Source organism: Podarcis gaigeae (genome assembly GCF_964106915.1).
Source record: "Podarcis gaigeae genome assembly, chromosome: 3".
NCBI lineage: Eukaryota > Metazoa > Chordata > Lepidosauria > Squamata > Lacertidae > Podarcis > Podarcis gaigeae.
In genome coordinates this window covers 120424392-120452262 of record NC_139680.1, presented here as the reverse complement: position 1 = coordinate 120452262, position 27871 = coordinate 120424392, and the positions used below count along the sequence as shown (strand labels likewise).

General features: G+C 49.1%; 1 protein-coding gene across 14 annotated transcripts in view; it reads left to right on the top strand.

Annotated features, from left to right (window-relative positions):
* The window catches only part of OTOF (otoferlin), a 194931-nt gene extending 168249 nt beyond the window's left edge, over window positions 1-26682 (top strand). For 7 of the 14 annotated variants that reach the window (XM_083732962.1, XM_083732971.1, XM_083732969.1 and 4 more), the window contains 9 exons: window positions 623-793; window positions 6725-6885; window positions 8986-9128; window positions 11040-11128; window positions 14338-14436; window positions 18035-18276; window positions 19595-19773; window positions 22033-22133; window positions 24297-26682. In XM_083732962.1, coding sequence (XP_083589088.1) covers window positions 623-793; window positions 6725-6885; window positions 8986-9128; window positions 11040-11128; window positions 14338-14436; window positions 18035-18276; window positions 19595-19773; window positions 22033-22133; window positions 24297-24477 — 1366 coding nt within the window. In that variant the 3' untranslated portion in view covers window positions 24478-26682. Of the gene's footprint in view, window positions 1-622; window positions 794-6724; window positions 6886-8985; window positions 9129-11039; window positions 11129-14337; window positions 14437-14703; window positions 14803-18034; window positions 18277-19594; window positions 19774-22032; window positions 22134-22413; window positions 22620-24296 lie in introns of all 14 variants that reach the window. The other 7 variants (XM_083732970.1, XM_083732965.1, XM_083732964.1 and 4 more) reach the window with 4 other exon arrangements.
* Window positions 26683-27871: the final 1189 nt, after the last annotated feature.

The following is a 27871-nucleotide window of genomic DNA, read 5'->3' as shown; positions in this document are numbered from 1 at the left end:
GGCCTTCTCGGTAGTGGCACCTGTCCTGTGGAACGCCTTCCCAACAGATGTCAAGGAAATAAACAAATATCTGACTTTTAGAAGACATCTGAAGTCAGTCCTGTTTAGGGAAGTTAATAATAATAATAATTTATTATTTATACCCTGCCCATCTGGCTGAGTTTCCCCAGCCACTCTGGGCAGCTTCCAATCGAGTGTTAAAAACAATACAGCATTAAATATTAAAAACTTCCCTAAACATGTTTGATGTTTATATAGTTTATAATGTTTGATGTTTTATAGTGTTTTTAATATTCTGTTGGGAGCCGCCCAGAGTGGCTGGGGAAATCCAACCAGATGGGCGGGATATAAATATGATATTATTATTATTATTATTATTATTATTATTATTATTATTATTACATCTAGGGACCCAAGGCTAAGAAAAGGCTGCCTTCGGTCAACTCTGACCAGCTAGTTGGTTAGCTTGTTTTTGCACCCGTCTAATAATTCCACCTATCCCAGCAACGATTGTTTTGTAAATGTTTCTCCATCCCTGAGGGCTGTCGTTCTCCTCGCTTGCCACGTCCCATTCTTTTCCAATTTCCCCCGTGATTCCAGATGGTTGTATCTTCCCCTCCAGGTCATTTGACATCGAGGCCACTTTTCCCATGGAGTCCATGTTGACAGTGGCCATTTACGACTGGGATCTGGTGGGATCCGATGATCTGATTGGCGAGACCAAGATCGACCTGGAGAACCGATACTACAGCAAGCACAGGGCGACCTGTGGGATCACACAGAACTACTCCATGTAAGCATCCCGGATCCTTGCAGCTGAATTTTGTAGCTCTGAGGGAGTCCCTGCAAGAAGCAGAGTTTGCCAGAGAAGTCAACTCTTCATTCAAAGAAACCGCATGCAAGTAGAGCATTGGTCTCTTAATTCAGAATTTTATTATTACGGTCACAGACCAGTTCCGGCTCACTTACATTATCAGGAAAATCATAAAACACAACAGGGATACATTGAATTGCAATTGGGTATAACGGAGACAATTCAGATATAGTGGCATTTTAAAAAATACATTAAATCTTGTAATAGTTCTAGGGGTTGCTCATGCGTAAGTTGCCGCCACTCCTGGCTAGGTTGCCTGGTTGAACCCTTTCTGTCTGGACAGCCCTTCACTTCGTGGCTGTCTCAGTCGCTGGCAGAATCCGTCAGTGGGCGTTTCTTGAACTTCTTCCAGCAAAGAAGTTATTTGATGCCAAGTCTCCTCCTACTCTCCCTGCGCGGGAGTCTTCTGCGCAGGGAGGGTGTGGGCAGCGGAGGACCCGTGCTCTTCCCGCTGGTCTCCGGTGAAGAGTCCTGGAGCCTCCTCTCCCATTCCCCCATCTGCCCCCCGTCTCCACTGGTGTTACGCTGATTTCCTTCCCCAGCAGATGGGCTGCCTCTCTCCCTACTGGGACCCTCTCCGGCATCCCTCTGGAGCCTTCCCTCCGCCTCTGGCTCCGATGGCAGTTCCCTGACATCCTCCTCCCCCCCAGGACCCCCTCCACCCCCGGCCCGACCTTCTGATCCAACCTCGTTCCTTTCCTCGGCCGATGATGCGGGGAATCCCCTGAAGGAGCTGTCGTCCTCCTCTGAGGATTCAAAACCCGCTTCCCACCCACTCCTATCTTTTCCCACGGGGTGGGCCTCCCAGTCTGATTCTTCTCCCTCGGACACCTCCCCTCCCTCCTCTTCGGAGGCAGGAAAACCCACAAAGTCCTCTTCGTCTGTGGTTCCAAATTCCTCCTCCCAGAATCTCGCTAGTGGTTCTGGTTTATCTGGGAACAGGCTGTGGAACTCTTCCACCAGATATCCTTCATTGACCGCCTCAGCGGGAACCAACGTGTTTTCTGACTCGCGTTCTCCCTCCCAAGCTACCAAGTACTCCATCTTGCGCCCTCGCCACCTTGAATCGAGTATTTCCGTGGCTTGGTTGTGATGTTCCCTCTCCTCTACCCACGTGTGGGTGATGACTTCTCCCTCCTGCCCCGGAAATTCCCGCCCCTCCCTGTACGATGAGAGTAGAGACCTATGAAACATTGGATGTATCTTCATGCTGCCGGGCAACTTGAGCTTGAATGCCACAGGGTTCACCTGCTGTGTTACCTCAAAAGGTCCCAGCCACCTTGGCTGCAACTTCTTGCACCTTCCCTTTAGGGGTAACCCTTGGGTTGACAACCACACTCGGTCTCCCACCCGTATGGCCTCCCCCTCCTGACGGTGCTTGCCTGCCTGCCTCTTGTAAACTTCCTTGGCCCGCTCCAAGTTCATCCTGAGTTGCTGGTGCAAGGCCTCCATTTCCTCCACAAATTGCTCAGCCGCAGGTACACTCCATCCTTCCTCCCCCCTCCCCGGGAAGGCCCTGGGGTGACACCCATAATTGGCCATGAACGGGCTCATTCCCGTGGACACATGCTCAGCATTATTGTACGCAAATTCAGCCACCGCTAGTTTCTCTACCCAATCATTCTGTCTCTCGCTGACGTAGCAGCATAGGTATTGCTGGAGTATACTGTTCGCTCTTTCTGCTTGCCCATTGGTTTCCGGGTGTCTCGCCGTCAAGAAGCCCACCTCGACCTGTAGCAAGCTCATGAGTTTCCTCCAGAACCGGGAAGTAAATTGTTTCCCGTGATCTGAGATGACCCTCGAGGGAGCCCCATGCAGCCTGAAGATGTGATCCACAAACAACCTGGCTGTCTCCTCTGCCGTCACCGCATGTGAGCAAGCTATGAAATGGCACATCTTCGTCAGTAGATCGACTACTACCATGACTGCTGTCTTTCCCCTTGACTTGGGCAAATCTGTCATAAAATCAATGGACACCACCTCCCAGGGTCTTCCCGGCGTGGGTAAGGGTTCCAGTAACCCTGCGGGTGCAGCCCTCTCCCCCTTTGCCCTCTGGCAGCGGTCGCACCCCCCTACATATTCCCGTACATCTTCCCTCACCCTTGGCCACCAGAACTGCCTGGTGACAAGCAGCATGGTTTTGTGCTGTCCAAAGTGCCCAGCTGTTGGGTTGTCGTGGAGTTGTTTGAGTACCTTCCCCCTCAAGTACATACAGTGCCCCCTTATAGTACAGTAGCCCTTCCTTTCCCTCAACCCCCCCATGGTTTTCTCTTCCGTCCCGGAGTTCCCTGATTTTAGTTTGGGCGAACTCGTCGTTTCTAGTAAGCACGGGAGTCTTCTGCGCAGGGAGGGTGTGGGCAGCGGAGGACCCGTGCTCTCCCCGCTGGTCTCCGGCGAGGAGTCCTGGAGCCTCCTCTCCGATTCCCCCATCTGCCCCCCTTCTCCACTGGTGTTACGCTGATTTCCTTCCCCAGCAGATGGGCTGCCTCTCTCCCTGCTGGGACCCTCTCTGGCATCCCTCTGGAGCCTTCCCTCTGCCTCTAGCTCCGATGGCAGTTCCCTGACAAATCTTGATCATTAAAATATAACCTAAAATTATCATTTAAAACCCTAATCATTTTGGTAGTACAGCTTGTTCCCTAAGTTTTACAGCAGTCACACAGAATTTGACCACCCTGAGCGTGATCTCTGGATCCTTGTCCTCTACCAGGAGTTTTAGTCATTGAAGTTCGGACCCATTTGGAGATTTTTGTATAACAGGAGTGATAAATGCTGAGCGTCTATCCCTGTAGAAACGGCAATGTAACAAGACATGAGAGACAGTTTCTTCCTCCATCAAGCCACAGGGCAGACTCGTTCCACGTATTATGGTTTACCCTCGAATCTGCCCTCCAATAAGGCAGCATGTAGAATCTTGCAAGGGTAAATGTCCGTCTGTATTTGGGTATTTGTAATTTTGACAAATAATTTGCTGGGGTAAATCCTCTCCCGTTATCTTTTATTGCTGGGTGTTTATTCATCTCACTCACATGGCATTGCAGTTCCACATCCCAAATTTCAAGCTTGAGGGTTCAAGCCCCATGTTGGGCAAAAGATTATCGCGTTGCAGGGACTAGAGGACCTTCATGGTCCCTTCTACAACGCTTTGATTCTGTGAATTCAGCAACACTTCCTATTAAGTCTTACCCATATGCAGTGGTACCTCGGGTTAAGTACTTAATTCGTTCTGGAGGTCCATTCTTTTTTTTATATAATAATTTTTATTGGTTTTTTAACAAAAAGACAAACAAAACACAAAACAAAAACATATAAAAAACATTTAAAACATGACTTCCCCATACCTCCCTTTCACTGCATCCTTGTTTTACAACTCTTTAGCAACCCTTCAGTCAATTTCTCTAGTAGTTTTCTTTAAATTTCCTTAATGTTAATGTTTACAGCTGTAATTCTCTATTTCTTACCCCCAGACATCTTATCAGTCCTCAATTTTACAACAATTTTTAAGATATATTTTAAATTTCTTCCAGTCCTCTTCCACTGTCTCTTTCCCCTGGTCACGGATTCTGCCGGTCATCTCTGCCAGTCCCATAAAGTCAATCACCTTTGTCTGCCATTCTTCCAGAGTAGGTAGTTCTTGCATCTTCCAATACTTTGCCAACAGGATCCTTGCTGCTGTGGTCGCATACATAAAAAAAGTCTTATCCTTCCTTGGCACCAACTGGCCAACCATGCCCAAGAGAAAAGCCTCCGGTTTCTTTATAAATGTCCACTTAAGGACTTTTTTGATTTCATTATAGATCATTTCCCAAAAGACTTTAATCTTTGGGCAGGTCCACCAAAGATGATAGAAGGTACCTTCAGACTCATTACATTTCCAACATTTATTATTGGGCAAATGGTAGATTTTTGCAAGCTTGACTGGGGTCATGTACCACCTATAGATCATTTTCATTATGTTCTCTTTTAAGGCACTACATGCCGTAAACTTAATGCCGGTGGTCCATAACTGTTCCCAGTCAGCAAACATAATGTCATGACCGATATCCTGTGCCCATTTAATCATAGCTGATTTAACCGTTTCCTCCTGTGTATTCCATTTCAACAGCAAGTTATACATTCTAGATAGATTCTTAGTATTGGGTTCTAGCAGTTCTGTTTCTAACTTTGACCTCTCCTTCTGAAATCCTAATTTCCTGTCCTCCTTAAATGTCTCATTTATCTGATGGTAATGTAACCAATCTCGAACTTTAAACTTTAGCTTCTCATGACTCTGGAGTTTAAACTTTTTGCCATCTTGTTCTAGGATTTCACAATATTTTGGCCAGTTAGGTTCCATATTTAATTTTTTCACCGCCTTGGCTTCCATTGGTGACAGCCACCTAGGGGTTTTACTTTCCAACAAATCTTTATATCGAATCCAGACATTATACAAAGCTTTCCTAATAATATGGTTTTTAAAGCCTTTATGCACCTTTACCTTGTCATACCATAGATATGCATGCCAACCAAGGTTATTATCACTGGAGGTCCATTCTTAACCTGAAACTGTTCTTAACCTGAAGCACCACTTTAGCTAATAGGGCCTCCTGCTGCTGCCACGCCGCCGGAGCACGATTTCTGTTCTCATCCTGAAGCAAAGTTCTTAACCTGAGGTACTATTTCTGGGTTAGTGGAGTCTGTAACCTGAAGCGTATGTAACCTGAGGTACCACTGTACTGTGTGCTGGTCGCCTCACCTCGAAAAGGATATTGCCAAGTTGGGAAAGATTCAGAAAAGGTCAATCAGACTTACCCAGAGGTTGGAGTAGCTCCTTTAGGAGGAAAGGTCGCAGCGTTCTGGACCTTTCCATTTAGAAAAAAGTGAGCAAGCTTTCTAAAATTATGCGCGGCATGGAAAAGGAGGGTAGAATGTAAAGTTTTTCTTCTCCTCTCCTAAGACTAGATCTCATAACATCTGATAAAGAGTGTCGGAAGAGTCAGGACAGATTTTTTAAAAAGCCCTTCTTCATGCAGTTAAACTATGGAACTCCCTGCCAAAGGCTTTTAAACAGGATTAGGCAAATTCATGGAGGAGAGGCTATTGATCACTACTAGCCCCTATGAATCAGCTCTGCCTCCACAGGCTTGCGAGCGCTCCAGTTGGAGAGCAGCCTTTACCAAAGGGGTCCTGGGCTTTGAAGACACTTGAACTCAGGACACAAGGGAGAAACATACTAAGAGCTAAACTGGTGACTGGAAGCGGCCGCCAAGACCATACAATACCGGTCTTGAAAGACCTACATTGGCTCCCAGTGCGTTTCTGAGCACAATTCAAAGTGTTGGTGCTGACCTTTAAAGCCCTAAATGGCCTCGGTCCATTATACCTGAAGAAGCGTCTCCACCCCCATCATTCTGCTCGGACACTGAGGTCCAGCTCCGAGGGCCTTCTGGCGGTTCCCTCCCTGAGAGAAGCCAAGTTACAGGGAAGCAGGCAGAGGGCCTTCTCAGTGGTGGCACCCACCCTGTGGAACACCCTCCCACCAGATGTCAAAGAGAAACAACTACAGTGGTACCTCAGGTTACAGACGCTTCAGGTTACAGACTCCGCTAACCCAGAAATAGTACCTCGGGTTAAGAACTTTGCTTCAGGATGAGAACAGAAATCGCGCAGTGGCAGCAGGAGGCCCCATTAGCTAAAGTGTTGCTTCAGGTTAAGAACAGTTTCAGGTTAAGAACGACCTCCAGAACAAATTAAGTTCTTAACCTGAAGTACCACTGTATAGAGCTGGGAGGGTCCATGAGGAGTGGGCTGCAGGGACTGGGCTCCCCGAAGCCCTACCTTGAACTGATGAGAGTCCACTTTTGTCCACAGCCATGGTTACAATATGTGGAGAGACCCTCAGAAGCCCACCCAGATCTTGTCCAAGTTATGCAAAGAGGGGAAGCTGGACGGGCCCCATTATGGCCCTGGCGGCAGAGTGAAGGTGACCAACCGGGTCTTCACAGGACCCACAGAAGTGGAAGACGAAAACGGTACGTTGGAAGCGAATCAGCCCAAGTCAGTTGCTTTGAAGTCAGAATGTACAGGATGGTGAGAGATGGGGACAGGGAGAGGATTTCCATTTAGCTCACAACGAAAGGCGGACCTGCCTAATTTGCACAATACCAGACTGGAAACATAGCTGGACTTCAAATTTTGCAGAATTCTGCAGTGCAGCCCTCTGAATTTTGCAATGCAATCATCGCCGTTTTGCAAGGACGACTTCTAGCCAAGGAGTTTGTACAGAAAGGCACATACTGTGGCAAAGTGTCCATAGAAATGCACATTCTTCTGAAAATGCATTATTTTAGAAGAGATTGCATTGCAAAAATAAAAAAAAGCTGCATACCAGCCAGAATTGCATGCAATGTGTGTATTGGGTGAAATTTGCACTAAAATGCAGGTGGATTTTTTAGGGGAAATCTCATACTGGAAATGTGGAGAACTGAAGATTGGAAAAATAAAAAGTGAAGAACAACTGTAAGGGTTAGATTCATCTGTTCCTAAGATGATGCTAGATGGATCTTTAAACTTCCAGAGTGTGCTATAAGCTTAAGTCCTGCATTTGAGCACTGTGCACAGAATTCAGCATCCTGAGAACCTGTTATATTTCATTTTAAATGCAAGCCCCCAGCCCTCCAGAAAGTGAGCACGTGTCTGCATTCACTCAATAAATATTGGAAACAAAAGGGAAGGCCATTTGGTATTGTGAGTGTTGGGACAGGCTTTGGGAGTCCAGTTTAGCTTATTACCTTTCCAGGGGAGAAGCAGAAGCAAAATAAGCAGGTCAACGGACGATGCAAAAGGTCCAACTGTGTTGAAGGGGGTTGCACTAGAAGACCCTGCAATTCTATAACCTCAGCAAGGAATTTGGCTCAACTTGAGTTTGCTTTGACCACAATGTTCCGCTGAAGCTCTGCCGAGAAAAGCACTGTAGAATTGGAAGGGACCCCAATGATCATCAATGGCAGACATTGGGGTTGCGGCGCTCATCTCGCTTTATTGGCCGAGGGAGCCGGCGTACAATTTCCGGGTCATGTGGCCAACATGACTAAGCCGCTTCTGGCGAACCAGAGCAGCGCATGGAAACGCCGTTTACCTTCCCGCCGGTGCGGTACCTATTTATCTACTTGTACTTTGAGGTGCTTTCGAACTGCTAGGTTGGCAGAAGCAGGGACTGAGCAACGGGAGCTCACCCCATCGCGGGGATTCAAACTGCCGACCTTCTGACCGGCAAGCCCTAGACTCTGCGGTTTAGACCACAGCGCCACCTGCGTCTTAGTAGCATCTTAAGGTAAAGGGACCCCTGACCATTAGGTCCAGTCGCAGACGACTCTGGTGTTGTGGCGCTCATCTCGCTTTACTGGCCGAGGGAGCCGGCATACAGCTTCCGGGTAATGTGGCCAGCATGACTAAGCCGCTTCTGGTGAACCAGAGCAGCGCATGGAAACACCGTTTACCTTCCCGCTGGAGCGATACCTATTTATCTACTTGCCCTTTGAGGTGCTTTTGAACTGCTAGGTTGGCAGGAGCAGGGACCAAGCAACGGGAGCTCACCCCGTTGCGGGGATTCGAACTGCTGATCTTCTGATCGGCAAGCCCTAGACTCTGCGGTTTAGACCACAGCGCCACCTGCATCTTAGTAGCATCTTAAGGTAAAGGTAAAGGGACCCCTGACCATTAGGTCCAGTCATGGACGACTTTGGGGTTGTGGCGCTCATCTTGCTTTACTGGCCGAGGAAGTCGGTGTACAGCTTCCGGGCTTCCGGGTCATGTGGCCAGCATGACTAAGCCGCTTCTGGCGAACCAGAGCAGCACACGGAAATGCCGTTTACCTTCCCGCCGGAGCGGTACCTATTTATCTACTTGCACTTTGACATGCTTTCGAACTGCTAGGTTGGCAGGAGCTGGGACCGAGCAACGGGAGCTCACCCCGTCTCAGGGATTTGAACCGCCCACCTTCTGATCGGCAAGTCCTAGGCTCTGTGGTCCCACAAGGGTGCTGCAGACAGCAGTAAATGTTTCTGCTCCTCTTTCAACGGTGGCACTTTTCTCTTTCTGCCTCATTGCCTCTGCGCTCTCTGCACCCGCAGGCCAGAAGAAGCAGACGGACGAACATCTTGCACTGACTGTCTTGCACCACTGGGAGGAGATCCCGCGCGTGGGCTGCAAACTGGTGCCTGAGCACGTGGAGACACGGCCCCTGCTGAACCCGGACAAGCCAGGCATTGAGCAGGTACCTGCCGCCACTCTAGGCTGCGCACTTGCTGGTGTGGAGGACTTGTGCCCCAACCATGTACAGTGGTACCTCAGGTTACATACGCTTCAGGTTACAGACTCCACTAACCCAGAAATAGTACCTCGGGTTAAGAACTCTGCTTCAGGATGAGAACAGAAACTGTGCTCCAGTGGTGCGGCAGCAGCAGGAGGCCCCATTAGCTAAAGTGGTGCTTCAGGTTAAGAACGGACCTGCGGAATGAATTAAGTACTTAACCCGAGGTACTACTGTATTTGTATGTCTCTAATGTCTCTGATTCCAAGGGGGGGGGCGTGTTATTGGGTTGTTGTTTCTATTTTGATTATATATATATTGTGGTTTTTATGTTGATCTTTTTCTTAAAAAAATATTTTTATTTATTGTTGACATCCACATCTCACACATACTACAAGAGATAGTAAAAAGAAAGAAAAAGAAGAAAGAAAAAATAGAAAAAGAACACATTTTTATAACTGTTAGCATAAACAACATTCTTTCTGTCTATACCTGAGGAAAATAATTTAAAAAGGAAAAAACTAGACAAACCTAAACCAAACAAACAAAACCAATCCATTTAAACCCCTTGCTTCCTTTGTTCTAAGACCTCAAAAATTTTACTCTTTCTAAATTGTTGTGTCTAATGTAGATTACTTCTATCTTTATACTTTTTACACCATTTTTCTTTTTCTTTAACTCTGCAAAACATCATTCATTACACACTGATATGCTTACTCCAGAACAATGCTTTTTTCATATACTCTTTAGCACATCCCCATTCTTTTAATAATTTCTGGTCTGATTGTCCCCTTATGAATGCTATGAGTCTTGCCAGATTTATATATTCACAAAATCTAATTTGCCATTCTTTCATTGATGGGATTTTTCTCCCTTTCCAATTTTTGGCTATAAGCATCCTGGCAGCTGCCGTTGCATAAAGGAACACTTTCCTTTGATTGTCAGGAATAATCAATTGTTTTTATACCTGGTGTTAGCCGCCCTGAGCCCGGTCTTGGCTGGAGAGGGCGGGGTATAAATAAAATTTCTTCTTCTTCTTCTTCTTCTTCTTCTTCTTCTTCTGCTTCTGCTTCTGCTTCTGCTTCTGCTTCTGCTTCTGCTTCTGCTTCTGCTTCTTCTCCTCCTCCTCCTCCTCCTCCTCCTCCTCCTCCTCCTCCTCCTCCTCCTCCATGTTTGGAAAGGGGACGACCGCACCCTGGGTCTGCTCCAACAGGAGAAAAGGTTGGATGACATGCACTATGCGTCCCCAAACAGATTGGATCTGAGTGGGGCCCAGCGATTTGGGACTTGGGGGGGATTTGTTGTTGTTGTTTAGTTATTTAGTTGTGTCCGACTCTTCGTGACCCCCTGGACCAGAGCACGTCAGGCACTCCTGTCTTCCACTGCCTCCCACATTTTGGTCAAACTCATGCTGGCAGCTTTGAGAACACTGTCCCACCATCTCGTCCTCTGTCGCCCCCTTCTCCTTGTGCCCTCCATCTTTCCCAACATCAGGGTCTTTTCCAGGGAGTCTTCTCTTCTCATGAGGTGGCCAAAGTCCTGGAGCCTCAGCTTCAGGATCTGTCCTTCCAGTGAGCACTCAGGGCTGATTTCCTTAAGAATGGAGAGGTTGGATCTTCTTGCAGTCCATGGGACTCTCAAGAGTCTCCTCCAGCACCAGAATTCAAAAGCATCCATTCTTCGGCGATCAGCCTTCTTTATGGTCCAGCTCTCACTTCCATACATCACTACTGGGAAAACCATAGCTTTAACTATACGGACCTTTGTTGGCAAGGTGATGTCTCTGCTTTTTAAGATTCTGTCTAGGTTTGTCATTGCTTTTCTCCCAAGAAGCAGTATTTAGGTGCCACTAACAGGCTCTCTCCACCATTGCAGGGACGACTGGAGTTGTGGGTGGACATGTTCCCCATGGACATGCCGGCACCAGGACCCGCCATTGACATCTCACCGAGAAAGCCAAAGAAGTAATGTTTTGCTCTGGGTCGGGGTTGGATCAGGGGCAGGGCTGGGCAAGATTGGGTTTTCAACATCGTGATATATCACTAGCTAAACATGGTGGTATACCAATACATCACAATGTCTGGAATAAGGATGGAGCAGTGTGGGCTGGCTTCATGGTTCATCGTGATTTCTGCATAGCACACGAGATCACGATTCATGATATATCGCCAGGTCAAAAATTATGAAACCGGTATAATGGTCTTCAAACTGGTTTTGGACGAGATATCAATATATCGCCCAGCCCTAGTCAAGAGGGCCTAGAGGAAATCCTTCATGAAATCCTTTCAGGAGGAGGAAGGATGAGTGGGTGAATCAAGGGGTGGATAGTTTAACAGGGCAAAGAGACTGAGAGTAAGGGAGAGAACGAATGAGACAATAAAAGAAAGAAGAGGCAATATAAATTATCTTTCCATTGATATATAATTTTATGGTATTACTCCCCAAAAATGTGGTGTTATGATCCATCATTGCCAAAACGACATCTGATTGGCTCTCTAAACATTCGCTTTTCTGGTTATTTGGCTATAACCTTTGATAGAATACAGATAATTGAACCAACTTTGTTGCATTACATTCTTCATTAGATTATCTTCCCACTGATATATAATTTTATGCCGTTACGCCCCAAAGAAAGTGGTGTTAGGAGCCATCAGACCTCGGAAATACACTTTCTCCAAAGGGTTCCCACAATTTTGGCTACTAGTGTAGGTCGTGTTTATATTTGGTTGTGTGGATGGTTAAAAGTCTGAAAAGTTAAATGGGACTTCATCTGAGTATCTCCTGTGAGAGACGCCTAAGGAGTTCAGCACTTTTGAGGGTTTGGGGTGGGAGGGTGAAATTCATTTTATTTGTGAAAGTACTTATATGCAGAAAACATCTAAGAGGTGTACAACAGACACAAAATCCAGTGGTCTGGCTCCGTTTACGGCAGCTTCCTAATGGACTGGATTTGATTTATAGCTCGGGTGGATGTCACCATGCTATTTGACCATAAAAGTCCGTTGACCAAGTTGCTTCTTGTCCTGCCCCTGGTTGCCCAAAGCCGATTCAAATTCAAAGAGCATGCTCTCATTTCTGTGGAGCTGAGTTTCGATGAGTTTCCAGAGGGGAGAGAAATCAGAGAACTGTAGAACTGGAAGGGACCCAAGGGTCATCCAGTCCACCCCCTGCAATGCAGGGAATTTCCCCTCCTCTCCCAGCCAAAAACGCCTGAAACAACCCAGTGGCGGAAGATACCACTCAGGTGCATGGGGCTGCGCGCCCAGGGATGGGGCGAGTTGCCCATAGGTGTGGGGCGCAACATGGGACTTCCAGAGTCTGCCTGCCTCCTCCCACTTAGCTGCCCTACCGCTGGGGGGGGGGGGAACCAATAGGAAAAAGACAGCCACAGAACTGAGGGATTGCACGAAACAAATGAAATACAGTGAAAATCCCTGAAACGAGAAGTAACCGACTAGAAATATTATCTTGTGGAAATCAAGTAAATAATAAAAATAAAAAAGCTTAAGGAAAAAAATTAGAAAAACCTAAAATATAGTGGTACCTCGGGTTACATATGCTTCAGGTTACATACCGCTTCAGGTTACAGACTCCGCTAACCCAGAGATAGTGCTTCAGGTTGAGAAATTTGCTTCAGGATGAGAACAGAAATCGTGCTCTGGCAGCGTGGCAGCAGCAGGAGGCCCCATTAGCTAAAGTGGTGCTTCAGCTTAAGAACAGTTTTAGGTTAAATACGGACCTCTGGAACGAATTAAGTACTTAACCCGAGGTAACACTGTAGAACAAAGCCTTAATGGGATGCCGGCTACAAAACCTCATTTCACTGAACAATTCAGTTTCCCCAGAAGGAAATAGAAAAATCATAAACTTTAAATGACCAAAATTCAAAGAAGGGTAGAACCCCAAAAATTCTGATGTATTATAATCCTAGCTCGACCTAGAGGAGCTTTGCTTTACCCAGATTGAGGTAGGATTATATATTGGCAAAACCTATTTGGTGTTTCACAACTTTCTGACTAGTTGCAGGACCTTAGCCAAACCTAGCAGAGTAAACGCAGAATTTACGAAAGCAGTTGGCAACTTGGCTGCAGACAGGATGGACAAAGCAGGAACCAGGAACTTGTAGTTAGGTGTTTATTATATACAGTGGATTATTACAGGAACAGAACACGGATCTTTGACTAGCTCTCTCATACGCGACTCACAACTCCTACACTGACACACTGAACCACTGAACTAACAGTTAGGTAAAGGTAAAGGGACCCCTGACCATTAGGTCCAGTCGTGGCCGACTCTGGGGTTGCGGCGCTCATCTCGCTTTATTGGCCGAGGGAGCCGGCGTACAATTTCCGGGTCATGTGGCCAACATGACTAAGCCACTTCTGGTGAACCAGAGCAGCGCATGGAAACACCGTTTACCTTCCCGCCGGAGCGGTACCTATTTATCTGCTTGCACTCTGACGTGCTTTTGAACTGCTAGGTTGGCAGGAGCTGCGACTGAGCAACGGGAGCTCACCCCGTCGCGGGGATTCGAACCAACGACCTTCTGATTGGCAAGTTCTAGGCTCTGTGGTTTAACCCACAGCGCCACCCGTGTCCCGAACTAACAGTTAGTAGGCCATTAATTATCACTCCCTTGAGAGAGCTTGACCAATCATGGAGCTGTCTCCATGCCTCTGTATCACCAGGCAGACTTACTCCTTCACATGAGCTTTTGGCTGTCTGCCAAACCTTAATTGACTCTGTGTGTGTAGGTGCACCTATTCAGATTCCCAACATTGCGATTCTTATCATACCTAGGATTATAGGTATTTCATTTGTTTTGTGCAATTTCTACAGCTGGGGGGAGGCAGCTGGCGGACCATTTGGGCAGCGGGGAGCCTGTGCGCACCAAAGCCCAGGAGAGACATGTGGCTCAGGTGAACTGCAGTCCTTGCGGTGAGTGCCACCCGGCATTTTGTCACCCACCGCACGCCACTTCTTCCGCCCCCGTAACAACCATGGAGGAAAGTCAAGAGGAAGGATGTGGTGGTCTCCTTTCCTCTGCTCATACCTTCCTTGGAGAGCCTTAGGAGAGGAAGCACAGTTCTTAGGGGGTGTCCGTGCCCATGCGATCCGCCTCAACCCTCCTTCCCTACCGGCTCACCCCTTGTTCTCCCTTCCTCCCCATCAGATACGAGCTTAGAGTGATAGTGTGGAACACAGATGAGGTAGTCCTGGAGGACGATGATTACTTCACTGGCGAGAAATCCAGTGACATTTTTGTCCGGGGGTACGTACGTGGGAAGCCCAAAGCCGGCTACTCTCTCTGTGTGCGTGAGCTTCTCGTTTTGGTTTCGGTTCTGCCCCGCTCTGTAGCTCTCCCCGCAGAGGACGGGCGACCCTTTCTCGGGCGGCGCATCTCCTCCACGTGGGCATCAGCTAACCGACACTTTGCTTCTCCTGTTCTGCCTCTTTTCTCCCCCTTTTCTGTCCTCTCTGTGTTGTTGTTGTTGTTGTTGTTGTTGTTGTGCCGCTGTCCACTCTGTGCCATAGCTAGGTATGAGCTGCGGGTTATTATTTGGAACACCGATGAGGTGGTCCTGGAGGACGATGCTTTCATGACAGGAGAGAAGATGTCAGACATCTATGTCAGGGGGTAATTGACCAAGGCTCCATGCACGACCCCTCCTGGGGGGCGTAGGGCTGTTCAGGGTGGGGGGAATGCATGGGAGACTCCCCGCAAATCCTTTGCTCGCCCACTGTGGGATGCGCTGCAAATCCATAGCTTATGGCAATCCATCGGCAGAGCCTTAGGGGAAACTGGTTCCAGGGGTTTATTATTATTATTATTATTATTATTATTATTATTATTATTTTTTTTTCTTGTATCCTGCCCTTTTGACTGGGATGCCCCGGCCTCTCTGGGCAGCTTCCAACATAACAGAGCACAGCAAAATACCAGACATTAAAAATTTCCCAATACAGGGCTGCCTTCATAAGGTGTGCATGTGTTTGACATCTGATGGGAGGGCGTTCCACAGGGCAGGTGCCACTACCAAGAAGGCCCTCTGCTTGGTTCCCTGTAACCTCACTTCTCGCAGTGAGGGAACCACCAGAAGACCCTCAAAGCAGGACCTCAGTGTCCGGACTGGACGATGGGGGTGTAGACACTCCTTCAGGTATACTGGACCAAGGCTATTTAGGGCTTTAAAGGTCACCACCAACACGTTGAATTGTGCCCGGAAACGTCTCGGGAGCCAATGTAGATCTAAGAGACAGGTCACTTTGCAGAGACCTGACTACAGGAGGGCAGGTTGTTAAGCCAGCTTCACACCCCAAGAGCCAGCGCCCCAGAGGGGCTACCTTCACCATGCCCCAGATTTGATGCAGCCCTGCCGATCCACCCAGCCTGAGCTATGCATTTGCCTGGGAGCAGGGCTGGGTGGTCACCCATAAGGGGCCTGAGAAAATACGAGCATCCGAGCAGGTAAGGGAATGAGGGTCAAGGGGTTTTCTTCTCCCTTCTCTGAATGAGGAATGCTGCTGTCCTGCTGCCTTTTTGCATGCTGTTGTTCCAGGCGTGCCAACGCCTTGTGTGTGTGTGTGTGTGTGCTTGGCTGTCTCCTTTTTGCAAGGGCGCAGCTGGGAAGGTGCTTGTTGGGGTTTTTTTGAGATATGGTGGTGTGTTTAGCTGTGGGGACAGCTTGCTTTGTTCCCTCTTGCATGTATCAGAGGGGGGTACATTTTAGGCCAGTGGTTTCCAAACTTTTGGAGGGGCCCTCTCCCTTGGTTCCCTAAACTCATCCCCAGTGCCCTTCCCCTAAAGAAAGCATTATTCAGAATAGCAGTTTGCATGACCCACTAAGTCAAAGAAAAATCAAAAATCAAAATAGGGACCATCAGTGGACCATTTATTCAAAAGCTGATTGAAACCATTTAGTTTAATCAATTCAACAAAATGGATGAAGTTGAGACCAGCTTTTCAAAGTCTGACAGGCATTTAGACCTCCACGCCCCACTGATGCCCCTTAGATAATTCCAGTGCCCCTCCCCTGGGTTAGTGACTGCCAATTTGGGGACATTTGCCCTTCATGTGAGATGCGTACAGAGGAGCGGTGCATATTCAGCTACACAAAAACAGAATTCATGGGAAAGTCCGCTCCTCGGGTTACAGAATAATTTCTGGATTCTGACCCAGGTTTTTTTATTTATAACCTAAAACGGTTCTATCATGCCCTTTTCCTTTAAAATGCTGAAGGTGGCAAACAGCAAGTTAGAATGAAACAACCCCCCCAAAAAACTTTCACACATTTGGCGATTGTGCAAAAGCCAACGCTTTGGAGCCAAAACTCAAAACATGCAATTTTCAACTTCTGAGAATTTATTGTTGGGTCCTTTTTCTTTTGTACTGGATTGGAGGAATGTCTGCAAACTGAATTCTGAATGTGGGCTTCAGAAATCACATCTGATCTTCAAATCCCACCGAACAGATACTGGTTTCAGACTCCAGGGAGCCAATAAATGAAGAAAATAAAGAACTCACAGACTGTCCTGTGAGAGCACCCCAGAGCCTAATAAGAAAGGCAGAGAAATTAAAAGCCCTCTGCCTTGTTCAGAAGATGGGATACTTCTGCAGGGGCAGACTCAAGGGGGTGACTTGGGTATACACAGTGGCGTAGCGTGGGTTGTCAGCACCCGGGGCAAGGCAAGTAATTCACGCCCCCTAACCTGTGGATTTGCGCCCCCTAACCCTAACCCCCAGATGTTGCGCCCGGTGCGGCCGGCCCCCCCCTGCACCCCCCACGCTACGCCACTGGGTATACACATTTTTGTGTATATGCACCATCCCCAGAGCATACCCCCCTGCACAAGGCGTGATCCTACTGTACTTAAAACAGCATCTCCTCCATATAGGGGTCCCAGGCAGGGATAATAATCTTATTTATATGGCACCCATCTGGCTGGGTTTCCTCAGCCACTCTGGGCGGCTTCCAACAAAAGATTGAAAACACATTAAAATATCAGTCATTAAAAACTTCCCTAAACAGGGCTGCCTTCAGATGTCTTCTAAAAGTCAGATAGTTGTTTATTTCCTTGACATCTGAAGGGAGGGCGTTCCACAGGGCAGGCTCTACCACCAGGAAAGCCCTCTGCCTGGTTCCCTGTAGGTCCCCAGATGTTGTTGGACTACAACTCCCATCATCCCTGACCACTGGTCATGCTGGCTAGGAATGATGGGAGTTGTAGTCCAACAACATCTGGGGACCCACAGGTTTAGAAACACTGCTGTAGCCTCACTTCTTGCAGGCAGGGAACCACCAGAAGGCCCTCGGCGCTGGACCTTAGTGTCCGAGCTGAACGACTACAACTCCCATCATCCCTGATCACAGGTCCTGCTAGCTAGGGATCTGGTGGCAGGGCATTCCACAGGGCAGGCACTACCACCAAGAAGGCCCTCTGCCTGGTTTCCTGTATCCCAGTGGTTCTCAACCTGTGGGTCCCCAGATGTTGTTGGACTACAACTCCCATCATCCCTGACCACAGGTCATGCTGGCTAGGGATGATGGGAGATGTAGTCCAACAACGCCTGGGGACCTAAGATCGAAGGCTAAGCTAAAGTGTGCAATGCCCCAGCCCAACAGAATATCCAAAACACAGGAAGGCATCAAACAGACCATGGGGGTACCGGCACAGTCTCTCCAATGTAGCAACACTCTGCACCCCCTTATGACGCCCCTTTGCTAGCAAGCCCCCCTCCAGTCTGCCACGGCCCCTCCAGCACCGACTTTTCCTGGTCCCGCATGAGCGCAACTGTTGTTCGAAATCCCCGTCCTTCGAAATCCCCTCCCGGCTGACCACCACCTGTCCCCTCTCTTTCCCCCGTGCAGGTGGCTGAAGGGTCAGCAAGAAGACAAGCAAGACACGGACGTCCACTACCACTCGCTGACCGGCGAGGGCAACTTCAACTGGCGCTACATCTTTCCTTTTGACTACCTTGCGGCTGAGGAGAAGATTGTTATCTCGAAGAAAGAGTCCATGTTCTCCTGGGACGAGACCGAGTACAAGATTCCGGCCCGACTCACGCTACAAGTGTGGGATGCCGACCACTTTTCTGCCGATGACTTCCTCGGTCAGTGACAGAGGCCGGGAGGGTATTTGCCCCAGAGTCAGCATGGGGGATAGGGCTGCGGGGGGCGCTGTGGGTTAAACCACAGAGCCTAGGACTTGCTGATCAGAAGGTCGGCGGTTCGAATCCCCACGACAGGGTGAGCTCCCGTTGCTCGGTCTCTGCTCCTGCCAACCTAGCAGTTCAAAAGCACCTCAAAGTGCAAGTAGATAAATAGGTACCGCTCTGGCGGGAAGGTAAACGGCGTTTCTGTGTGCTGCTCTGGTTCACCAGAAGCGGCTTAGTCATGCTGGCCACATGATCCAGAAGCTGTACCAGGCCAGTAAAGCGAGATGAGGGCCGCAACCCCAGTCGGCCACGACTGGACCTAATGGTCAGGGGTCCCTTTAGCTTTTACCTTTACAGCATGGGGGATAGGGAGCAATTTTCTTAAATTTTATCTGCATTGCTTTATTTATTTATCTTAATAGCTTTTTATTGGGTTTTATCAACGCTGTTCATGGGAACAATAAATGGTACACACACAAAATAGACCTTGTCTTTAATCATGCCATTTGTGCGCAATGAGTATAATAGGTAAAGAAATACCACAAGATAGGAAAATATTATTCTTATACACGACAGTATCAGAGAGGCTATTCCTTGCACAAAACTGGAAAAGGAAACATATACCCACAAAGGATGACCGGATAAATAAACTAATTGAGTTTATAGAATTGGCAATATTAACTGCAGGAATAAGGTACCAATCAAGCCAGAAAATAAAAATAAAGTGGAAATGGTTTGAAGATGATATGTCCAAAAACTAACTGCTCAAAAACTAACATGTTGAGATGTTTGGATTAATGTTTGCAAAGCTGGTTAAAAAATAAAATAAAAAAATAGTAAGTTAAAAGAGTGAAGAAATATAAATTTAGATTAAAATTGCAATGTGAAATATTATATTATAATATATAGGAGGGTGAGGGACGGTGGAGAGAAATCATAAGGGTGTTTTAATGTCTAATGTGGTAGGGTAATATGAATTTTGTTTTGTGTATACCGGTATGTGTTTGTTTGTAAATAAAATTTTCTAATAATAAAAAGACAAAGAAAAGAAAATAGCATAATAAATTTGCAGTGATATCTACAAAATATGGTTCATTATTAGTGGTCAATGTAAAAGTTCTTGGCTTGTGAACTGGTTTAAACCTAAACAAAAACAAAGGGGAAACGGGATTGAAAAATTTCAATTTAGATCAAATCCTGATGGTATAAAATAATAATAATAATAATAATAATAATAATAATAATAATAATAATAATAATATTCCTTTCCCAGGAGGCATTGAGCTTGACCTGAACCGCTTCCCACGTGGCGCTAAGACCGCCAAGCAGTGCAGCATGGAGCTGGGGACGGGGGAGATTGAGGTGCCCATGGTCTCTATCTTCAAACAGAAGAGGGTGAAGGGCTGGTGGCCCTTCTTGGCACGAGACGAGAACGACGAAATGGAGATGACGGTAATGGGGCTGCGGGGAGAGGGCTGCCATCTTGGCTTAGAGGGGAGGCCGGGTCGGGTCGGGTGGAAAAGGCACCCCCCCCCCCAGACCTGAAGGAGCCCAAGAAAAGGGGGTGGAGTAGCAGGTCAAGAGTCAGCGAGAAACCTGGATATGGGGTGGACAGAGGAGATGGATGGCTTAGAATCATAGTATTGTAGTTCGAAGGGGACCTCAATGGTCCTCTCGTCCAACCCAACCCAACCAACGTTGCTAAGTTATCGCTAGCATGGCCATCCAACCACTGTTTTAAAATCTCCAGTGATGGAGAGGGCTTCATCAGATATGGGTTGGTGGTCTAGGGTTCTGCATTGACCATTGGTTTCTTCTGACTCTGGGTGTGATGTGCAGAGGTGGAGCGAGGGCTGCCAGGACTTTCCCCAACATCATGCCATCTTCTTTGGTTCCTGTAAATATAATACTAATACTACTAATAATAATTTATACCCCGCCCGTCTGGCTGGGTTTCCCCAGCCACTCTGGGCGGCTTCCAACAAAGTATTAAAATACAGTAGTCTGTTACTACTGCCTTCAAGAGGGCTGCCTTCAGATGTCTTCTAAAAGTCTGGTAGTTGTTGTTCTTTTTGACATCTGGTGGGAGGGCGTTCCACAGGGTGGGTGCCACTACCGAGAAGGCCCTCTGCCTGGTTCCCTGTAACTTGGCTTCTCACAGTGAGGGAACCACCAGAAGGCCCTTGGCGTTGGACCTCAGTGTCCGGGCTGAACAATGGGGGTACAGACACTCCTTCAGGTATACTGGACTGAGGCCGTTTAGGGCTTTTAATGTCAGCACCAACACTTTGAATTGTGCTCGGAAACATACTGGGAGCCAATGCAGATCTCTCAGGACTGGTGTTATATGGTCTCGGCGGCCGCTCCCAGTCCCCAGTCTAGCTGCCACATTCTGGATTAGTTGTAGTTTCCGGGTCACCTTCAAAGGTAGCCCCCTGTAGAGCGCATGGCAGTTGTCTAAGAGGGAGATAACCAGAGCATGCACTACTCTGGTGAGACAGTCTGTGGGCAGGTAGGGTCTCAGCCTGCGTACCAGATGGAGCTGGGAGACAGCTGCCCTGGACACACAATTGACCTCCATGGACAGCTGTGAGTCCAAAATGACTCCCAGGCTGCGCAGCTGGTCCTTCAGGGGCACAGTTACCCCATTCAGGATCAGGGAGTCCCCCACACCTGCCAACCTCCTGTGCCCCCAAAATAGTACTCCTGTCTTGTCAGGATTCAACCTCAATCTGTTAGCCACCATCCATCCTCCAACTGCCTCCAGGCACTCACACAGGACCTTCATGAGCTGAAGCACCTTGTTCACATCTGCCTGCCTGCCTTGATTGATGCCCATTGAAAGCACAGGCTTCCATGGCACCTTCTGCCTCTATGGCAAATCCTGCAGTGATCAGAACGTAAGAAGAGGCTGTAAGATCAGGCCAATGACTCACATAGTCTAGCTTCCTCTTCTCACAGTGGCCAACTAGATGCCCGCCAAGGGAAATCCACAAGGAGGACCCCTGTCACAAGAGCAACTCTCCCCTCCTGCAGTTTCCAGCAGCTGGGATTCAGAAGCACTGATACTTCCAACTATGGAGGCAGATGATTATGATGATGGTGATAATAATAATTTATACCCCGCCCATCTGGCTGAATTTCCCCAGCCACTCTGGGTGGCTTCCAATCAAGTGTTAAAAACAATACAGCATTAAATATTAAATACTTCCCTAAACAGGGCTGCCTTCAGATGTCTTTTAAAAATAGCATAGCTGCTTATTTCCTTGACATCTGATGGGAGGGTGTACCACAAGGCAGGTGCCACCACCGAGAAGGCCCTCTGCCTGGTTCCCTGTAACCTCATTTCTCACAATGAGGGAACCGCCAGAAGGCCCACGGCGCTGGACCTCAGTGTCTGGGCAGAACGATGGGGGTGGAGACGCTCCTTCAGGTATACAGGACCGAGGCTGTTTTGGACTTTAATCATAGATCATAGTCATCCTGGCTATTAGCCATTGATAGCCCTCTCCTCTATGAATCTGTCTAATCTTCTAAAGCCTTCCAAGATGGTGGCCATCACTGCCTCCTGCAGGAAGGAGTTTCATGGTTCAGCTATTGTGTTATGTGATGAAGTCCTTTCTTTTATCCGTCCTGAGTCTTCCAGCATTCAGCTTCACTGGATGTCCGTGGGTTTCGAAACTCACCTCTAACCTCCTTCCCCCCCAACAGGGAAAAGTGGAGGCCGAGCTTCACCTTCTGACGGCTGAGGAAGCCGAGAAAAGTCCGGCCGGGCTGGCTCGTAACGAGCCCGACCCATTGGAGAAACCCAAGTGAGTGGCAAGAGGGGAGGAAGAGGGGTGGTGGGAGCGGAGGTCCCCAAGCAGACACCCACATGGATGGAGGCATAACAGGGGAGGTCTGAGGGCTGCACAGCCGCCCAGGGAACAGCAGTGGCCGCCGGCCATCTTGGGTGGGACACACTACCCCGTTGATGTGCCTTTCCTGTTCTTTCCCTCCTTCATTGACTCCGTTCATCTCTCCCTGTCTCTCTCTCCCCTGTGTCCTCGGTCTCTCTCCTCCTCCTCGCCCCACCTCGCCCTCCTGCCCCAGCCGCCCAGATACCAGCTTTATTTGGTTCCTGAACCCTCTCAAGTCCATCCGCTACTTTATCTGGCACACGTACCGCTGGCTTCTGCTGAAAATCCTCCTCCTCGTTCTCTTGCTCCTTATGGTCGGACTCTTCTTGTACTCCATGCCCGGCTACATGGTCAAGAAGCTGCTCGGGGCCTGAAAGGGTCTGCCCCTCTTTCCTCAGGGTACCTTCCTTTTTTCCACCCAACGCCCACCCTGGGGGCCACTTCGGGAAACATGGGCAGGGTGGGGAGGGACAGATAATAGACGTAGGAGGTAAAGGTAAAGGTAAAGGGACCCCTGACCATTAGGTCCAGTAATAGCCGACTCTGGGGTTGTGGCGCTCATCTCGCTTTACTGGCCGAGGGAGCCGGCGTACATGACTAAGCATGACTAAGCCGCTTCTGGCGAACCAGAGCAGCGCACTGAAACACTGTTCACCTTCCCGCTGGAGTGGTACCTATTTATCTACTTGCACGTTGACGTGCTTTTGAACTGCTAGGTTGGCAGGAGCAGGGACTGAGCAACGGGAGCTCACCCTGTTGCGGGGATTTGAACCACCGACCTTCTGATCGGCAAGTCTTAGTCTCTGTGGTTTAACCCACAGCACCACCCATGTCCCAGAAGTAGGAGAGTCCCCCTCAAAAAACCTTTAGAAGGTGGGAGAGGAGGGACAGGTGAGAAGACACCTGGTTTCCCAGGTTAGATTCCTTGCTCCTTAACCCCAGGTGTGTGAGGGGCTGACGTACTCGGAGACACCCTACTCTGTCCAACATGACTGTGCTTGAACGTTGGCCCTGTGGCTGAGCTGCAGTTTCAGCAAAGTATCCTAGGAAATAATGAGCAGAGATGATCAGCCAGAGAGCAGCTGGTGTGCCGGAGGGCAGCCATCTCTGCCCACCCAAACCACTTGAACCGCACGCTCCTTCCCAAGAACTGCATCCCAGAATCCCTGACGACCTCGCCTGGGTTGCCAGGCCTTGCAAGGGAGGGAGGGTTTGCTGGTGTTCCCGAGGCAGATGCAAACAGCTGGGGCCCCAATTGTTGACAGCTGTGTATGGTGACCCACCAGTGAGACGAGAGTTGTCAAGGGCCTGGCGGGTCCTTGCATGTGCTTCCTCAAACGTTGCTGCCGTCCAGCCCCTGCTTAAGTTGCTGGTGTCATCGGGCCAGCAATGCAAGTGGGAAGGTGGCCAAGTCTTGTGCGGTGGCAGGGTCTGAGGCGTGACCTGAGGAAGCCATCTCCCCACTGCCCCGAGGAAACTGTCGCCCTTGCTAAGCGTGTGTCAGGGACTGGCTGGGCAAAGAGGAGCGGTGGGAGGTGCCAGCTGGGAAATCCCCCAAGGGAATCCCCAGAGGAAGGCTCAGAGCCAAGGGGTTGGTGGTGGGACACCGAGAACAGCTCAGAGGGGGGAGATTGGGAGGAGGGGCTAGATGCTGGTGTGGCAACAGGGTTTAGTGAGCAGGGAGAGTCGGTGACAGGAGCAGTTCAGACTCTGAGGCTGAAGCAGAGGAGGGGGGTGGGGTCCAAGAGGCTGCTGGAGAATCTAAGGAGTTTCTCTCTCTGGCTGCGACAAACTCCCCTCCTCCCTGAATGAGCAGAATAACGAGGCCAGAGGTGCACAGATGCAGTTTGGGACTGCTAGGGAAACATCTGGCAGAGGTGGAGCCTTAGAGAGGGTGGAAGGCAAGGACCTTCAGTCCTGGAAGCTGCTCCTTAGGGGAGCGTTGCTGAGTTGCCTGCCGTTTCCTTGAACAAAGAATGAGCTTCACTGTCAATGAAGCCCTGCGTGTTTTGTGCTGACGTGCGTCTGACTCCAGCCCTGGACATTTTCTGCCCCCCACCCTCTCTCTCCTCACAGTCGTCCGGATACATCCTTCATCTGGTTCCTGAACCCACTCAAGTCCATACGGTACCTCATCTGCACCCGCTACAAGTGGCTCATCATCAAGATCGTCTTGGCCCTGCTGCTGATCATCATGGTGGCCCTTTTCCTCTACTCCATGCCCGGCTACATGGTCAAAAAGCTCCTCGGAGCATGAGGAGGAAGCCGCCTACACTCTGGGCCCCCCACTTTCTGAGCCTGCCGTTCTTGGTCATCGCCGGCTCTTGTTTGTGTTTCTTTTTTGTGACTTCCTTGTGATTCCTCTTGGGAAATATGTGGGTGGGATGGGGGCAGCAGGAGCTCGGAATTTGCTCCGCGGTGTTGGGGAAGGGGGAGAAAGGAGTCTTCTTTAAACCCCCCAGACATGAGCGCTATATCCTCAGCAATTCTTCTCGGCCTCTCCAGCCTAAGGCTTTGGAGCTGGAGAGCCTCGCAGTCTAAGGATTCCTCTCTCGCACCCGTCTTGCCTCAAATGGAGCATCCTTCACAAATGAACCCATGAGGTGGTGGAACCACCCAGTCTCTGCTCTGTGTGGATTTGACATGTTCGCCTGTCTCTCCCTCCTTTTCTGTTGTTTTTACCTCCGCAGCAAAACTCCGCACGAGGCTCTAGGAATGCCAGAGCCTTCTCCTTGCGCTAGGTGTGACGTGATCCACTGAGATTCTGGCGCCCCTGGTTGGCGCCCGATGCTGTCCTTTTCTCTATTGAGGCTACCCCCTGGCACACCACAGATGGGCACAGCTTCCTGCTGGTTCCCAGCCTGGTAGGGAGTATTGAGGCATTCGCTGTGCTGGAGCAATGCCTACCCACATTTTCCGAGGGTGAGCACAAATCAGGAGATTAGTCCATCAGCTGCAGGTGCTGAGAGAATATGGGGGTATCTCCCCCAGGTGGGAGCAAGTGTAGCAGCCGACAGTGCAGTGGTACATGTGTATCTGCTCAGAAGCAAGTCCCACTGAGCTCTCTGGGGTTTGCTCGCCGATCAGTGGGCTGAGGATTGCAACATATAAAAGACTGCGCTGCAAATCCACCAATCCCCAAGCCGTGAGTTCCCAATTTAGGCAGTCCGCTTTGCCGGCCCCCTCTGCAGTTTGAGGATAACAATACTGACCCCTCGTACCGGGCTCTCATGCAGATTTCACCAAGATAAGCTCGAAAAGTACTAGATAAATATGACCATTATTCACTGGATGATAAGCACAGACAGCTCTCGCTCGGTCCTGGGCTCTTCAAGAATATCCCGACAGGGATGGTGCTTGGACACACACAGACATGTGTGTGAGCACAGAGCAATAACATGTGGAGATGGGAGAGAGACTCCAGTCTCCAGATTTTCTAGTCCCTCAGCCCTTTGATGGGCTGGCTATGATCTTCAGCCAAGATCCCTAGCCACTTGAACCCTGGTTGGGGCAGGGAGAAGGAAACAGGCTCGACAAACGTTTCTGATGATCGAGTCCAAAGCAACCTTTTGTGGCTGGTGACTCAACGGGAAGGTAAGGGACAAACTGCTTCCCAGATCAAGACACCCCAATCCCATGTAACTGAAATATTCATGCCTCCTCTTTCCTTGGTCGGTGGAGGGTTCCAGTAAGCGGTTTTTATTCTGACATAAGGGATATACAGCACATTCTTCAGGGTTGAGACGGTACATGGAGAAGGCACGTCCCTTTGAAACAAGGGATTGTTGTTGAAACCCTTCAAGTAGGGCGATGAGGTTTAAGGATGCAGCTTGCTTCTTACAGCGAATCCACTGATTGAGACAGGCAAAGCTAGAAAGACCAAAGGGGTGGGTGGACCGGGTGACACGTGGCCGGTACAGCATCACCGTCGCCCAGCATGTTTCGGCACCTCCATGAGACCCATAGGTTTTTGAAGGGCTTTTTGAAGGAACCCTATCCTGGCCCGGTATCTAATCCATCTTCTGCAAAGTCTGCAGGGGGCGCAGACTTAAAAAGCACAGCAGTCACGCAAAGTGTTGGGCCCACCGGCTTGACGCAACACTCCGCTATATTGAGGCATTGCCTCTCTTGCAGGATCCTATCGGTCCCTCTTCCACGTGACTCTTAGGCTGCCCTTCCTGCTCCTCTCTCTCTCTCCGCACTCGAGAAGCAAGCTGGGAGGGTGGTCTGAAGATCCTCAAAGCACATCACTGACTCCAAATCCCGCATCACCAAAAAGCAGCCGCCGGGCAGCCGTGGGCAATTTTTGGGCAAGCCATCAACCCTTAGCATCTACTAGGTACAGATAATGGCAAACGTGTGGGCAAGGCTAGCGCACCAGGCTGCCACAAGGGAACCGTAGCAGCCATGGGGCTCGTGCAGTGGCGTGGAGTGAGAGAGACACAGGGGACCAATGTGTTGGAAGGGGGTCAGATGGAGGTGGCAGGTGGACCAGCTCTAGCACAACTTGTCTCTAGAGTGGCCTTTGACAGCCTAGTCCTGGGCAGGGCTGATGGGAGTTGTAGTTCAGAGCACCTGGAGGGTGCCAGATCAGCAAAGGCAGCCCTAGAGAAACCAGCACAGGGAAATGCTGTCCTTCTGCCCCTCTCTCCCTCCTGCAGCTCTGGCACACCTGGTGGCTTGTGTGTTTCATCCTGTCTTTCTCGTCCTGATTTCCTGAGGTGTGTGTAAAGGATTGATCCTGTTTCTCTACTGTTGCGGGGAGGGTTCTTTTGCAGGTGGGTGTTCTCTGTGCACTGTTAATACGGGGTCTTTGGGATTTGCTGTACGGATCAGGAGATAAATCTGTAAGTTCTTTAATAAAAACAGATCACCAGAAAGGAACAGAGTCTGGATTGCTTTTTGTGGAGTGACGAAGGAAGGAAGGAAAATGTTGGGTTTCTGTTATGCCACTGTGCAGTTTTTGGAATCACAAGACTCTGTTTACATTCCAGACTGTTGGAATTCTCATGGGAGACAGATGTTGATGTTACTGGTTTCCTGTTTCTTTGTCCAGTTGTTCACTGACTCTCACAGAGAGCAGATGCATATTCTTTTCTGTCCTGGGTAGTTAGAAATAAACGTAGCAATGTAGCACATATTTCTCTCTCCTTCTGCTGCTTGGATACTCTGCGTAATGGGGGAACGTGCCTGAAGCCTCATCAAAGGCTTAGGTCCTTAATCACCATCGGAGGAGGGGAGCCTGATGGGATTCCAAAGAACGCAGAGGAGGAGAGCTATTTCAGCTCGGTCAAACGGAACCTCCCACATTTTTGGTTATGGGCGCCAGACCGGAATGCAGCTTATCTTCTGTGTGTGTCAAGAAGATTGATGAGAGCTGCTGGTAAACAGCCTCGGTCTGCATTAAAGACAACTCGGTCGAACGGAACCTCCGACAGAAAATACCTACAAACTAGTGGCTTATATAAACCTAGCCAGTGAGTGCCTAGTGTTTCAGAGAACCCCAAAAGTACTACAGAATGGAGCTACAGGAGAAACAGGAGGTCTAGATCAGGGTTCCCCTTTCCCTTCATGATGCCTAGTTCCCTGGGTCCTGAGACCTTAGCCTACCCGCTAACCACCTGGCAGCAGCTGGTGATTTCACCACACTG